General features: G+C 35.1%; 2 protein-coding genes across 2 annotated transcripts; both read left to right on the top strand.

The window, feature by feature from the left end:
- Nucleotides 1-647: 647 nt before the first annotated feature.
- On the top strand, nt 648-6,475 carry Pins (G-protein-signaling modulator pins). The gene is made up of 8 exons (XM_070303132.1): nt 648-969; nt 1,162-1,527; nt 1,705-1,847; nt 1,939-2,178; nt 2,254-2,728; nt 2,952-3,166; nt 3,266-3,410; nt 3,608-6,475. Exons 1-8 carry the CDS (start codon nt 925-927, stop codon nt 3,809-3,811), a joined length of 1,833 nt encoding a protein of 610 aa, XP_070159233.1. The 5' UTR covers nt 648-924; the 3' UTR covers nt 3,812-6,475.
- A 138-nt stretch (nt 6,476-6,613) lies between these two features.
- LOC138936895 (androglobin) lies at nt 6,614-11,941 on the top strand. The gene is made up of 9 exons (XM_070302683.1): nt 6,614-6,856; nt 7,021-7,098; nt 7,168-7,357; nt 7,530-7,751; nt 7,952-8,074; nt 8,154-8,371; nt 8,557-9,001; nt 9,313-11,201; nt 11,351-11,941. Exons 1-9 carry the CDS (start codon nt 6,650-6,652, stop codon nt 11,939-11,941), a joined length of 3,963 nt encoding a protein of 1,320 aa, XP_070158784.1. The 5' UTR covers nt 6,614-6,649.
- Nucleotides 11,942-16,276: the final 4,335 nt, after the last annotated feature.

Genomic DNA, 16,276 nt, shown 5'->3' with positions numbered 1-16,276 from the left:
AATGCTTCGAGGCGTTTGATTGACCAATCAGGACACAAAGAATAAAGATTTCTTTATTCTGATTGGTTAATGCAATGTCTCGAAGCATTTCTAGCATCTTCCCGACCGCAGCCATAGACATAATATATCTAGACCGAGTATCCACTTTTAGGAATTGAAAACACTTAAGCGGGGAGCACGCACTCTTGCATAAGCGCATAATCATAAAGAAATTGATTGGTCAATTTCATTATGCATAAGAAAATGAAACGATCAATTTCGTTATGCATAAGAAAATGGACCAATCAATTTCCTTATGCATAAGGAAATGGACCAATCAAATTCCTTATGCTTATGATTAATTAGGCTACCAATCATCACTAAACAACCACCAAACGATTAGATAATTTTAATTATTAAAAAGTTAAAGTGGTCCGGCTAACTTTACGGAGCTAAACGTAAACACCCACTAGAATCTGAAACGAATGATCCCTTTGTTTGGCTGCCGCTGCTATTTCGCCGAGAGAGAGGTGCCTATGGATGTCTGGTATCTCTTTCTAGTATTACCTGATTGGTCCATGCCATTTTAAGCGTCTACTTATATATATATATATATATACTTCCGTCCGCTCACTTAATACCAAATGCTCCCTCCTGTTATTCTTTACTCAATGGCTTCTGACATCAATAGCTTCGCGTCGAGAGATTTCGCTTCGGGAAGATAAAAAAAATCCGTGGGATATACTCGTGGGAGGAGGAGGAGGTGGAGGATGATGCGATTATGAGATAGATATACTTCCTTTATAATCGGAGTACTCTCGAATATCATGCGAGCATCAATCACCATCGTTTCGCAAGTTAATAGCCACGCGCATTCTAACATTCGACTTGAATAATTACGTTTGATTGTGAGGAAAGAAAAAAAGAGACATAACGAGTTATAGGATGTCTCTGAGCGCCAGCGCGGAGAATCTCTCGTCCGAGGGACAAGTGAGTGAATCAACATCGTTGATCCTCCCACGCGTGATTCACACCTCTGTCAAATTTTTTTGTTTCTTCTGTTTCTGCACGCATTCATACCGGCTATGTATAACAAATTTGTATTCCGGAGTGGATATATACTATTAAAATTTTTTTCATAAAAGATAATATTGTGTAATGATATTTTACAATGTTTATCAGAATAGCGAGAGATGGAACATGTGCTTAGAACTGGCATTGGAGGGCGAGCGTCTATGTAAGGCTGGCGACTGCAAGTCTGGTGTAGCATTCTTCCAGGCAGCGATTCAAGCTGGCACAGATGATTTGCGGATACTAAGCGCAATCTACAGCCAACTTGGCAACGCGTACTTCTATCTGAGTGACTACGTTAAGGCAATGCAGTATCACAAATTGGATCTGACACTTGCCAGGAACATGGGTGACAAACTGGGCGAAGCCAAGTCCAGTGGAAATTTGGGCAACACCCTAAAAGTTATGGGCAAGTTTGATGAAGCCATGATATGCTGCAAAAGGCATCTGGAGATCTCTAGAGAGATTGGAGATAAGGTATACTTTAAAATTATTTTTAAGTCAATCACTTATTGCAAGAAACTGAAATTATTCAAAATAGAAAAATTAAAAATTAGAGCATTCTTTACAAAAACTGAGATTGTATTTTCCATAAATTATTTATTTATTCTTATTATTTCATGTTATATTTTTCTATGATTTTGTAATGCGCAGCTTAGCGAGGGAAGAGCTCTGTACAATTTGGGGAATGTATATCATGCTAAGGGCAAACAGGCAGGTCGAATAGGCAATCAGGACCCGGGAGAGTTTTCTGAAGATGTTCGGCAGTGCTTGCAACAGGCTGTACGCTATTATGAGTAAGATCTCAATTATTCTATAATTATTTTCCATTAATTTTGAATTATACATTAATCATGATATTATTAATACTTTTCCCTTTTTTCACAGAGAAAATTTGGAGCTGGTGAGAGAACTGGAAGATTCTGCAGCGCAAGGCAGAGCATGCGGTAATTTGGGCAATACGTTTTACTTGCTGGGCGATTTCCAACAAGCCATTTACTATCACAATGAACGTCTAAAAATTGCCAGAGAATTTGGCGACAAACCGGCCGAGAGGAGAGCCAACAGTAATCTGGGGAACTCACACATATTTCTGGGCGAATTCGAGAAAGCCGCGCAACATTATAAGTAAATATTACAACTTTATCGAATTAATTCTGTATTTTAATATCTGAATACACAGAAAAGTTGCTCAATTTTTAGGAGGACTTTAGCCCTCGCGCAAGAGTTGGGCGATCGCGAGGTAGAAGCGCAAGCATGTTACTCCCTAGGCAACACGTATACCCTTTTACGCGACTACTCGGCGGCCATCGAATACCATCTATGGCATCTAAGTATAGCTCAACAATTAAAAGATCGTGTTGGCGAAGGACGCGCCTGTTGGTCACTAGGCAACGCCTATGCTGCAATGGGTAATCACGAAAAAGCGCTGCACTATGCGAATCTGCATCTACATATCTCGAAGGAGTTGGAAGATGAAATGGGTCAAGCTACCGCGCAGATGAACATTGACGATTTACACAAAATTCTTGGCCTAGAAAAGAGTCAGCAAGAGAGCAACAAGGAGAATCTGAACACACAAAAACTATCTGCGAATACAACATCAAACGTCCCAATAACTACACCATGCAGGTACAGGCTCAGACGACAAAGCATGGACAATCTCGATCTCATAAAGGTGTGCATAATTTTTCTTTAATTTAAGAATCGTGCTATAGTCAAATTACAATGAAACAAGTTGGTTTATAATTATAACAATTCGTTTTCATTCAATATTTTCTTCTTTCATTACATAATTAATTTAACTATATATTTATATCTCAAGAGATGTTGTATAAAGCATTACTGATTAATCTCACTTACTAAATAGTAAAATATAATAATTTGGTGTGTTTTATTAGCTCACACCCGATACAAAGCAAAAAGATAAATCAGAAATCGTATCGGACAAAGGCAACAATGTCGCATCACAACCATCTCAGGAAGAAGATAACTTCTTCGATTTGCTCTCCCGGTTTCAGTCAGGTAGAATGGATGATCAACGTTGCGCGCTCAATACGAAGCACAATTCAAAATACCGAACGATTACGTCAGAAGTATCCGATATGGAGGATAAGTATGTGAAAATATTTTATTTTAGATAGTGTGCTATTAAGACATATTCGGGGCACTTATTGCTTTATATTTTGATAACTAATGAGTATCTCATTTGCAGAGATGGCGACGATTTGCTAGAATTAATCGCTGGAATGCAAAGCAAACGAATGGACGAGCAACGAGTGACATTACCTTACTTGCCTGGATTGAACACCAATCAGGATGCGGACGATTCCTTCATCGAGATGCTTGTCAGATGCCAGGTTGATGACTTAAACTAACATATAGAAATTTTTATTGCTTTATTGCAATGTTTTACATGCTGTCAGGAATCATATTTCATATTGGTTATATCTTTTTTTTTTATACATATGATGCACATATTGAAACATATGTAATATTAGCGACATATCTTATTGAGAAAAACATTTTGTACTAAGAATCATTAATTTGCTTTCAGAGTTCACGTTTGGAGGACCAACGGAGTCCTCTACCAGCTGTATCAACGTTGCAAGATGCCGAGGAGGAGAGAGGTCGAAGAACCAACGGAAACGCTCAGTCGGGCTCCACTGTGCCCGAGGAAGATCTATTCGCCCTAATTCAAAGACTTCAAGCCGGACGGATGGAGGATCAAAGAGCATCCGGACCTGACAAAGCATGCTAAATCCGCTAAAGCAAACGGTGACTTAATCTTCACGATATATTCCATTTGTGCTGAATTCTTTCGCCTTATTTACCTATCTGTCCTCGATTATTGATTCTTCTCTTGTTCGTTTACTCATCACCGCGCAGTTCTATTATTTTGATTAGTTATTAGAAAAAGATACTATGTGAATAGCTTGGTTCTGATTCAAAAAAATAACCATTCAAAATGTTTTGTTGTGAAAACCAAACAACGCTAATCCAAAGTATGAAAACATTCTTTTAAGTGTGAAAGGGAAAGTTAAAAGAATCAAATAGAAAATATTTCATAGTTTTAAACGTACATTCAAGCAGCTGTACTGATAGTTGGACAAGAGTACCTTTGATATTGGTCACACTCAAAACTACTTTCTTGAAGATTCTATACTTTTTCTTCCTCATCCAAGATTTTTTTTTTTTTTTCCTTTTTTCCTTTTAGACTCAAGTTTGAGAAATATCGAAATAACGGATTCGTCCGATTTTTGCACTCAGGCCTTTGATTCCGTTCAGATAGACTTAACTGTGTATTCGTGTAGACTGTCACGTCTGCAACAGTAAGTAATTGATAAGTAAATGATAATCAATATTCTATAGCTTAGCGACTGTGCTAAAAGTATCAGTTGTGTGAAAGCATTATAGGATAATGCAATAATGAACAACTTCTTAATTTTGACCGTCTAGTAATAACTGCCGTTAGTATTTGGCTATTTGGTCGATTGAGTAAACTAAATGATATGAGAGCTATGTTCGATATATAAGTTATTTGTCAACGTAAATAGGAATCGTGAAAATGTTACATGTAATGCATTTGCAGATCTCTATGACCTCGACAATTTATGTGACACGCCAGTATAACTAGCACCGGTTTTAGTATTATCAAGAATTTTATAATACCTGTTTTATACAGAGCTATATGTATAATTGCGCGCGCAAAACAGGTTTCTCAAACACTGCCAGTTTGAGGGTGCGAATTATTTTCGGACATTCGTTCGTGATAAACGCGGAGGGCCTTTTAATGTTCGCACATCCTCCAGAGAAAGATCATAGGTTTATTATTTTATATATATATATATGTTTTTTTATGCGTATTTTTCAATTTACTTCAATATATAAGGGACAAGAGAGCAAGATTATTTAAAAAAAATATATATTGTGCTTAAACATTACACAGTGGATGAGAAAGATGTTTGTATATTGCCAAGTTTCACTATCTTAGATAGCTCTCTTAGTTGCTAAACAATTATAAATGAATAACACCAAAACAGATAAATCGAGCGAGAAATAGTTAAAAAGTAGATGAAGTCACGAGTTTTCGGTTATAGTCAAGTCATGTTACTTCAAGCCATATTATCTTCAATTTCTGAAGCTTTTTAAAATCTATTTTCATGTAAGATTCTTTTTCATTCTCAAAAATTTTGTATCTTTTTCATCTTTATTGTTATTAGTGTATAGTCAATGAGAAAAAGTATTATCGACTGCATAGATTCTATGAACACAAATACATCTTACTACTATTTGATTCACTCTTGCATATAAGATACTTAACTACTCTCTCTCTACTGGATAAAATATTTTTTAAAAGATTTAGATAGAGAGAGAGGGGAAATTACGAATTTTTATAGATGAAAAAAAAAAGGATAATAATGTGTGAATATTATTTTTGCTTATACATTTAATAGGACGAAAACTCCTAACGAATATCAGTGCCAAAGATTGTCAATGTGCTAAAAAATTAATCTGTTGAAAGAGGGGAAAAAAAGAAGTTTATTATAAATGAATCTCTATATTTATTATACAAATAACATTATTCCTGTGAAAAATTGATTATTGTAACAAAGTAACTAGTATTGGCGAAGATCTATATCTATTTACAATTGACCAAGTATCAAACTTAATTCATCCTATTTATCCTTCGCAAAATTATTGAGATAACTTTCTCCAAAGTATATCTTTTCAATTTAATTAAAATTATGGAACTTCGAAAAAAATTTCGTTTATTTGTTATAACACTATATGTTATTATCTAAACAGACTCACATTAATGGATCTAAATTATTAACAAATGTGGGGAACATATATAGCTTTGGCGTGTCATCTGTTCTAATGATCAAATGTGTATATAATTCCACGCTAATTAAAATGTCGATTTATTGTTAGCGACGAACCGAATGGCAACGATGTTATTTACGCGCGCGTCAAAAGAAAAAAAGAGATATCGATAATAATATAAATTGATAATTGGTTCAACAAAAGTGCAAGAATAGTGATATACTAATTACCGAATCGATCGATACTGAGCATTTTTTGCTATATATATATATATATATTGTTATAAAATAATAATTAAAAAGAAATCGTGTATATACATGGGATAATTTTGATTTTATTGATTAGAGAAAGGGCTAAAAATATTGCTGAGACTATTAAATGACAAATAAATCATGCTGATGTAGGACTTTCGTAGACCTTTCGTAGAATTTTTACTAATTATTTTTTAGAATATTTCTTAGAATATTTTAGACTATATAACTAATTTTACCTTATTTTTTTATAACGAACATTTGTTACAATAGGCATAAGAATACAGGTTCTTCTAATCGAGTGTTTAATTTACAATTACTGGAGGTATAACTATACATTCCATTCTGTCCATATAATAATGTTATAATATATAAAGAATCAATAAATATTTACTTTTTCCAAAAAATTAATATAAATATTAATATTTAATTTATATTAATATTTACTCCACACACATATATATGTCGTCTGAATATGCCGCTTTACATATCATTCTTTTTACGATATCTTCCCATCCAATATGTCAGAAAAATCTAGAAATAATTATCAATCCGATATTGCAAATGCATCGTGGCCGGAATGGAAGGATTCCGATCTGAACAACGAAAAGTGGGGAGTCCCCAAAGATGGTCCCGATGGATTATTCCTGGATACAGAATATGTCACAATGCCACGATCCTTGAAACCTGACCGATGGATAAGAGCGAAGGATTTACAACATTTGACTGTACTTTTACTTATGCATTTTAGATATAATACGCATTTCTTAAATTAACACATTATGATTTTTAAACTTTAAAATGTAACGAGTTTATGTTTGATTGTAATAATGATAATTACTCTTATACAAATGTGCATACTTACTCTTATACAAATGTACATACTCTTCAGAGTTCATTGACGATATACACGACGATCGTGAAATATCCTGATCTAATTATGAGCAACAAGCATTTACTGCATAGCGAGGTACTTCTCTAATTATAAGTCGGCTTACAAATCGCTACAAAATAGTAATAATGGTAATTTCTATAATAGTTTATAAGATGGTTCATATCTACGCTCAAGAATTTGCAATATTGTGGCCGAGAAGGATTGGAGATTAGCGGGCAAGGCTCAAATTTCACCTGGGCCGATGGCCACAGGCCCTGGTGCGGTTGGATGCACGTATATTCCTTGAACAAGGCTGGAAAGGGCGTTCAGCATCGACCAGTGATAAATCCGAACGGTGCTTACGATATTCTCGCAACGATCGTAGAAATTTTTTAATCTTTTAAACGTAGTTGCTCTTCTCTTTTTCCTTTTTCATGCTGTATCGAGAGAAATTTTTTTTACAATCGATTGAATTATCTAAACAATAATTCCCTCTTAATCAACGTATCACAGGCAATCTTTTTTAGGAAAGTATATTGTAAGATTACATCATATGGGATGCTGGCGTCGTATTCTGGTAGACGATAACATACCTGTGGATAAAAACGGTAGACCCCTTTTACCGTGCACCTCCAACAACTTCGAGCTGTGGCCGATGCTTCTCGCTAAAGCATTGCTCAAGGTTGCTTCGCTGACCTGGACGGAACGTCGCGAGATCATCGACTTCCATCCAATTGCTTGTTTAACAGGTCAATATTCATTCATTCGTTGACGCTTCATTCATTCATTAAAAAAACAGGATGTTGAAATCGTTCATACTCTTTGAGCAAAGTGTATATCTTTAAATTCTTATTAATTTCTAATGTGAGAAATTTGTTCTAAAATTTACCACATCGGCAGTTTCGAAAGATTCTAAATAAATAAGTGAGCCTTAATAATAATGGCACAGGCTGGATTTTCTTGACGCTAGACGTCACACATTTATCCTCACAAGACAAGTGGAACTTCCTGATGAAATATTCTGAGCATTTCGAGTGGACGTCGCAAACTACTCGTAATAACACGAGTCCAGGTGTGTCAAACATATATGCTCATGATCGCCGCTTCGATTATTAATGCAATACATTCTATTTATCTATACTTCCGAATAGAAAGCTCCACGAATAGCGTTATGATCGACAAGACGAGGAGACCTGGAGAAACTTCGCGGCTAGTCCCTGAAGCCGAGAAACTTCAACCGATCACGTTATTTCTTCTCTTGGCCAATACCCGAGAACTCGGAAACAAAGCGATACCTGGTTTATCACCCTGCTGGGATCACGTAATTTACGTCGTCCAGTCACGCGACGTTCCTCTGGATCCTAAAGATGTAAAAGTTCAACCATCTCAAAAGTGTCAAAAATCACACATATGCAATAAAAGAATCAAAATAATAATTTTTTTGTAAAAAAGATCTATTAAAAGAATATTAAGAGTATCAAGACATTTTTATTGTTTTATCAGATGTTTTTATTTGGATTATGATTGGCTTTGAAACTTAAATTGCTTCCCGAGGTAAAACCGCCATTAGCAAAGTGGAAACTGCATCGTTGGCTAAAATGGGCCATTTCGCAAAATGTAATCGATCCCGTCGATTACTTCGTTCCGATTCGTTACTTGAGGGTGATCAGTCCTTTCGAGGAATGCGACGAGAGTGTTGTCTACATTTACGACGAAAGTGACGCCGCAGGAAACTCGAACTTTCCAACTGAGATCGAGCAGTCTGATAAATCTGCATGGAGAACTCAGAGAGCATCAGATTCGCCCATGACGGAAAAAGAGGCAACGGAAGATGTCAGTCGATGGATTGACTTTAATATGATGGCACCACACATAACGGAAGTATATTTGTTTTATAAGCTGGAGTATTTGCGGTGCACGATTCAAGTGATGGGGGATATGTTGAAGACAACCCAGGGAAATCGCAAAACTACGAACAAAGTCGAGAAGGAAAAAACAGGTAAGTCAGTTATCAGATATTCATTATGAATTTTATGTTGTTGTCAAAATATAAGTATAATAAATTGAGTAGCTCTACCCAAACAGCATTTATGTATCTCTAGAGGCAGTGTCTAAAAACGTCTTAAAGACATATCTAATTGTTCTTTAGATATCTTTAAGATGTCTTTGATTTTTTGTGCTGCTTAGATAGTTTCTCAGAGCTACACTATTAGATTTTTTCTCTCTAGAGTTTAGATTTTTAATAAATTAAGATTTTTTTTCTATAGATATAGCAAGATGAGATGCATAATTCTTTCTAAACAATTGCAGAAATTTCTAATGCAAGCGGAACTTTAAAGTCTAGAAACAAATCTTTGTATTTATTCTGCGATTCTTTGGAGAATAAATTCTTCTTGGTTAATTTTTGCGCTGCGTCGAGAAAGAAAAAAGAATCACATCTGAAGGATTATCTTATCTTGGAAAAATACAATTGGTTTTTCGGATCAAATCAATTGGATAAGACAATAATTATTTCCACGTTCGGCAATAAATCAACTGTCGTAGAATTGAAAGCTGGTAGGCAACTCTTACGGATTTACCGACGTTCAGAATCCAGTCTGGCGATCATTTCTTCTGATACGGATTTTTATCTCGGAAATCGGGCAACTGTGCAACAACTGATGACCACAGAGTCTGATAAAATCGAATGGATGTCGAAAATAATCAGTAATAGTCTCTCTGAAACTTATCGATCATTCGGAACAAATAATTATCCAGTAATGTTAAAAAATTACTATCGAAGCTACATGCCCGACTCACAGCATATTCTTTTGAAAGAAGATAAAAATCTTACTTCACTAATACACCAATCCTTTATAGAAGAACAAGTTCAATTGATCAGAAAAATCGTTCCCGATAGCGATCTCGAAAATATTCTTCGCGCTTTACGGATTTTTTTTCTGAATCCAAATATTACATCGGAATACTACGATTCGAAAACTCAGAGAACATTTCAAGATCTCATAACACAAGAGGCCATGAAAATATCACGCAGCCATGTCTCTGATTATAATAAAGCAGCCACGATAATTCAGTCCTTCTTCAGGATGGTTCTTGTAAAAAGATACAAACAACTTCACAATCCCGATCACGCTCTGCATATGCAGATTCGCAAGGAACTTTTGAAGATATCTGATTTATTCATCGATTTGTCTATCGCAAGTCAGTTATTGAGGAACTTCATCAATCGTCACGACAATCTGCGCGATTTCTATCCTTATTCCGAGGATTTCGCGCACGTCCTGAATATCCAAGAATTCAAAGGTGTCCTCGAAAGCGTCGGACACGAACAATGGTTTCCGATTGTCAGACTTATCGTGAATACCAAGCCCGCGGAGATTGTCTTCGCAGCCTTCGAACTGCTGATCGATCTACCTCGCGTCGCATTGCGCGTCTTCAACAATCAAAACGGACACGAAGTAACGCGTATCGTGAATCACGTGGCTCCAGCTCGCTATGAATATCTGTCGGACGGTTACACGGTATTTGCTTATGGTTGGAACGAAAAGCAACGTATCAAGAACCTGGATTGGGCGATTCGCATAATCACCATGAAGGGGGAACCAATGCTCTATCAACTAGGCGAGCAGCAGATCAAACCTCCCAAGCTCACGGTCGATGAATTAGTCGGTACTTACGTTCCGAACATCAAGAATTACATCTCGCGATGGATCCTGCGAGCGACTTCGGGAAGCATCGTCTCCATAAGGTTGACTACATCCTACAACTTGACAAAAATCAGAATAAGAGTTACTGATGAAGGAAAGAACATTTTGGCTGATGTGAGAGGTGGTTCCAAGATTTTCTTACCTTTAATGATCTTAAAACACTCAATCAAGAACGAAGATTATAAAATCAAGAAAGGAAACCAAGACTTTAATGAGAAGTTTAGAAATGCAATGGAAAAGAAGAAACTCTATTATATAGATGCTTTCGTTTTTGACAACAGTTGGCCTCTTACAAATGTCGAGTGGGCGGTCGTGAATCAAGCGAAGACGAAGAATGCAGAAGTCTTCAAAACGAAGATGCAATCTGGGATTAAAGTATCATCAAATCTGTCAACGGCAAGAAAAGATTCGAAACAATTAAACAATAATCAAGCCCTAGAACCGCCATATTGGATTCTTCAAATTGTTACAGATGCCCGGGATACTGTAGAGGTATGTACAGTTCGTCCGTTGTGGTTTAATAAAAAAAATATCTGTTATTTAAAAGTTAATTACTAAATTAATTACTAAAAAATTAATGTGTTTTTTAACTTTTAATTTTTGTTTTAAACTTTTATTCCTGATAAGTATATTCGCGTTAGATCTATCAAGATAAGAAAAGGGAGCAAGAAATAGCACTACTAAAAGAATCCTGGTGGTCGAAGGATCCAGGTCGATTCAAACGCGGAAAGGAACTCCGAGAGACTTTTCTGAGTGCGCATGCCTTAAAATCTGAATCGGAAGTGTCTTTAAACCAGATAGTAGAACAACCGAAAGAAATAAAGGACGAAGATATAACATTCTGTTTGCCACATGCGAGACAACATAGGACTTTGATACCACCGGAATTTCATCATCATCTGCCCGCTTTAAACCTGACGAAGTATGTGAGGAGAAACGAGATTACAAGGCATCTTGATTCAAAGATGAAGAACAATGACGAAAAATTGCTAAACCAATACGTCGTCGACATCGAAATCCATGATCAAAGAAATTATTCTAGTTACTTGGAAAACTTGACCGAGCTAATAAACGAGCAACTGCAGAGATACGCGAAGTTGTTTAAGAAGAAGGAGAAGAATTTCTGGCAGAGACGAACTCTGGTAGATGCCGTTTATGAATCGAGGAAGGTCTATATTGACAGTTTGACATCCGAAAAAGCAAAGACCAAAGAGAAAACGAAGCAGAATTGAAAAACTTTATTTTGCCGAGCAGTAGAAATGTAACAATAATTTATTTATCACGTTTATGAATATTTTAATTCAATAATTAATCACTACGTTTAAAAATAAAGAGCTCCTGCGTGATAAGAAGATAGATCGAGCATAGTTGGAAAATTTGGCTTAAATTTAACATATTTGGGATATCGCATATCCCGAACAATCCACACAAATTTTTGTGTTAATTTAACATAATATGGATATATTAAATAGTGATACTAATACTATAATATTTCAACACAAGATAAATGCAAACTTCATAGTAATTTGAAATAAATTATGTGTAAAATCAATATATTTTTTAATGATAAAATTAAACAAGTTATTGACGGTCGGTAGTCACTCTCACTCCTATTATAGAATAAAATTAACATTTTTTTTTCTGTACATTTTGACGGATAAATCTTGTCACTAATAATACGGAACGTATCTATTGTGTAAAATTAAAAATATGTTCATATTGTATCATTTTTATACTTCTTTTTTTTCAGTTGTTTTAATAATTTAATATTTGAGTCCAATTAACACAACAGCAATATGTAAAATTAACACATGAATGTATTAACTATTTAACACAAAAATTTTAACCGGCATATTTTTTTTTTAACAAGGAAGCATAAATTCTCCAACTGTGAAGTATTAATCGTAATAAGCGTGTAGACGTGCAGCTTTACGATGTTGTTTCATAGTATCGTTATCGATGCTGCCTGTTCACTTGCGCGAGAGGCGCGCTCACTTCTCGCTTCTTGATGACTGTCCACGATCTACCTTTTAATGACGCTCCACTAGCCATCCAAGAATGAGGCGATCCGTTCTGCCTATTTTTCATTCGGGACCAGTCCACGCGGTCTAGCAAGATTATTATGAAACTGCGAGAAGAGACATCCACATACGAAAGAGGCTGCTTCGAAACGTACAGCGGACGCAAGAAATTAATATCGCAACACATTTCGCTAAAACTTCAACAAACCGTTCGCTTCAACGATGACAAAATCATTGTCATAATCGAAATTTCAAACGCACATTCAATTTTAGAGATCCCAACTTAGTTTACTACAATCTTAATTTCAGTTTCCGTTTTAACGTTAATTCTACTTTTCTTAAATTTTTTTGACAGAGCCTTGTCTTTCGAGTCTAAGATTTTTTTTTTCTAAGTTCATTGCTTCTGAAACGGGAACCCAGAAGTCGTCCTATCGTACGCATTATACGCTGATTGAAGGTGCAGCTGCTGGCTCGAGATCGGCGGCAGTCCAGCTAGTAATCAATGTCGATCATGTGTTGGACGATCTCTCGTCTGTCGCGCTGCGAATTACAATCAAGGCGTATCGCTGTGTCTTATGCGAATCGCACGTGAATATCCAGGGATTTAATCTAAAGCGAATGCGTGGACTTTTAAGCCAATATTACATTTTGCCATTGTTTCGAATATCAATTATATTTTAGATTAATCGGGTTTTTTTTTTCCTAAAAAATAATTTATAATATAATAATATAAATGATACACTGACTGAGATATTACTGTGGTATAAAGTATAATTCTTTTTTTAGTAACGAATATGGAAATATTACCCTGTTATTAATCAAGAATCTAATTATTATTAATAAAGTATCTTTGGAAACTTTACATCGTGAAATTCTTAATTTACGCGGATCGCGTAGGGTATTGCGCGTTTGCATTCATAAGATCTTCAACGACGCAATCTTTCGTTGTGAAATAGTATCTATGCCGACATCTGACATGATGTCGAACCCCCGGAGTGAGTTCTCTACTTTGCATACGAAAGAAAGCGTTTGATTCCCCGGATAAGCCAAGAGAAGCGAGTAGCGGCGTGCTTGACACGCCTCGTTTGCCGCCTGGAATTCGCATAAGAAAAGTCGAATTATAAAGCTCAATGAACTTGACAATGAAAATGTATAGCATTTAGAATTTTACGATAAAGACGCAAAATTTTTAATATTTATGGTAACACACACACGCACACACGCATACATTGTTGGGAATTTTTTTTTTTTTTTTTTTTTTTTTTTAAGTATGCTTGTGGTTTTTTGTGTTAAATATTTAACATATTCATGTGTTAATGTAACATATTGCTGTTGTGTTAATTAGACTGAAATGTTAAATTATTAAAACAACTGAAAGAAAGTGTAAAAATGATACAATGTGAACATATTTTTAATTTCACACAATAGATATGTTCCGTATTATTAGTGACGAAGATTTATCTATCAAAATGTACAGAAAAAAATGTTAATTTTATTCTATAATAGAAATGAGAATGATTACAGACCGTCAATAAGTTTTTCAATTTTATCATTAAAAATATATTGATTTTGCGTAAAATTTATTTGAAATTATTATGAAGATTGCATTTTGGGTTGAAATATTAACATAGTATTGAAATATTAACATAGTATGTCACCATTTAACGTATCCATATTATGTTAAATTAATAAAAATGCTAACAATATATATAAAATTTAAGGCAAGTTTTCCAAGTATTCCAAATATTAGTTTACAAATATTAATGTCTCTGTTTAACAAAAATATAGAATTATATAAGTCTAATTGTTGCGTATAATATATTGACGTATGGATATCGAGCGAATGGTGATCGAAAATAATAATCGAAATCACGTGGGTGCGACACGCAAGAAGAAGTTCCACCACACTAACAAATACTTCGTAGACGCACTGCATCGGTGGTGAGCGATTTTACCGTATTATCGGCCATCTCTTTCGACTCGCCGGAGTCGGACTCGGCATACCGAGTAGTGCTCGAATATGCTTTATATGCGTTCCCATTAGTCGTGTGCATATATATCTCGATTCTCTCTCTTTTCTTTCCTACTATGCAGCATACATGCACACTATATTGCCTCGCTGCATTTTCACCCTCATATCGTTAAACCCTTATCCAAGGATCCTGAAGAACTGCGTTAAATTTGCTCGTCGACAATTACGTAATACCGACAGAAAGAAACGGCGCAACACCCATAATCTTCGATCGTAAAAATTTAAATCTTACATTAAAAAATAGATAATGTATTATATATTAGGTGTACAACTTTGCTTCCGCCGTTTTTTTCCGAAATTCGAAGCTTTATTGTAAAAAACTGGTTAGGCGTTTTGAAATTGCTTGTTGAGTCACTCCCAATGATCGTGCCAATTCTTTTTGACTTTGACTCGAGTCTTCATTAAGTAATGCCTCCAATTCTGCATCTTCGAAAACCTTCTCTCTTCCACCGCTATGCCGGTCTTCGACGTGAAAATCACCGTTCTTGAAGCGTTGAAACCACTCGCGACACGTTCTTTCACTAATAGCGGCTTCACCATAAGTATTTGAGAGCATTCGATAAGCCTCAGCCGCAGATTTCTTCATATTGAAGCAGAAAATTAAAACCTCCCGCAAATGACGAGAATTTGGCTCAACTGACATTTTCAATCGAGAATAACTTTATGATGCAGACACAAATCGACTAATGTTTCTATGGGTTTATGTTGACAGATGCCCAAGTTTATCGCATGACGTCTATGATCTATTTATTTCGACCACTACTTACCGCTAAAGCCATCTATAGGAAAACGGCGGAAGCAAAGTTGTACACCTAATATTAAAATAAATTATATATATATATATAATTAAAATAATGAAAAAATAATTAAATAATAATTAATAAATAATAAATTATTAAATAATGAACAATTTTTTAGTTAAAGTAATCTCTAAAATTTAATGATATTTTTTTTAAGATTGGAATTTCTAAATTATATTCCCCGTTAAACATCGTATTTTATTTCTATGATTTATAATTGATTATTAATGATAAAATATCCATATGTGTATATATAAGTAATAGATTATTAATTACGTGTCCTATATAAACAATCTCCGGAAGCGTCGGTTTATTTCTAAATTTGGTACAGAACCAAAAGGCCAATGTCATCCGGATTTCTCAATCGAAGCTGTAACCTCATTTGATAACGTCTGAATATCAAAAGCGTCACATTATGAGAGAACGTCCCAGCGTTATAGTTCCGGAACTTAGGAAAATTGTAAAAATTTATCTAACATTAATAGGAGAATTTATAAAAATGTGTTAGCGTGCGGGATATCGTAGCCTAACAAATCGAGAGATCGCTTTATTACATAATTATCACAATTCTCGGACGAATAATTGTGGGCGCTCGGGAAATGGATTATATAAGATACAATGTTTCTGTATAAGATCTTTCACTAACCCGAGAAATATAATTATCAAAAAACATCAAAAATATATCGACTATTTAAATAAATAGAATGAGTTACG

This window comes from Polyergus mexicanus, unplaced genomic scaffold (genome assembly GCF_030449975.1).
Source record: "Polyergus mexicanus isolate NDT 795.1 unplaced genomic scaffold, iyPolMexi1.0 SCAF_10, whole genome shotgun sequence".
NCBI classification, from domain to species: domain Eukaryota; kingdom Metazoa; phylum Arthropoda; class Insecta; order Hymenoptera; family Formicidae; genus Polyergus; species Polyergus mexicanus.
This window is presented reverse-complemented; position numbering and strand designations above follow the sequence as displayed.

Coding starts and splice junctions, on each gene's coding strand:
- Pins (XM_070303132.1), top strand. CDS start 925: ATGTCTCTGAGCGCCAGCGCGGAGAATCTCTCGTCCGAGGGACAA. Junction 970..1,161: donor ATCTCTCGTCCGAGGGACAA/GTGAGTGAATCA, acceptor AATGTTTATCAG/AATAGCGAGAGATGGAACAT. Junction 3,167..3,265: donor GTATCCGATATGGAGGATAA/GTATGTGAAAAT, acceptor TCTCATTTGCAG/AGATGGCGACGATTTGCTAG.
- LOC138936895 (XM_070302683.1), top strand. CDS start 6,650: ATGTCAGAAAAATCTAGAAATAATTATCAATCCGATATTGCAAATGCA. Junction 7,099..7,167: donor AGCATTTACTGCATAGCGAG/GTACTTCTCTAA, acceptor TTTCTATAATAG/TTTATAAGATGGTTCATATC. Junction 11,202..11,350: donor ATGCCCGGGATACTGTAGAG/GTATGTACAGTT, acceptor TATTCGCGTTAG/ATCTATCAAGATAAGAAAAG.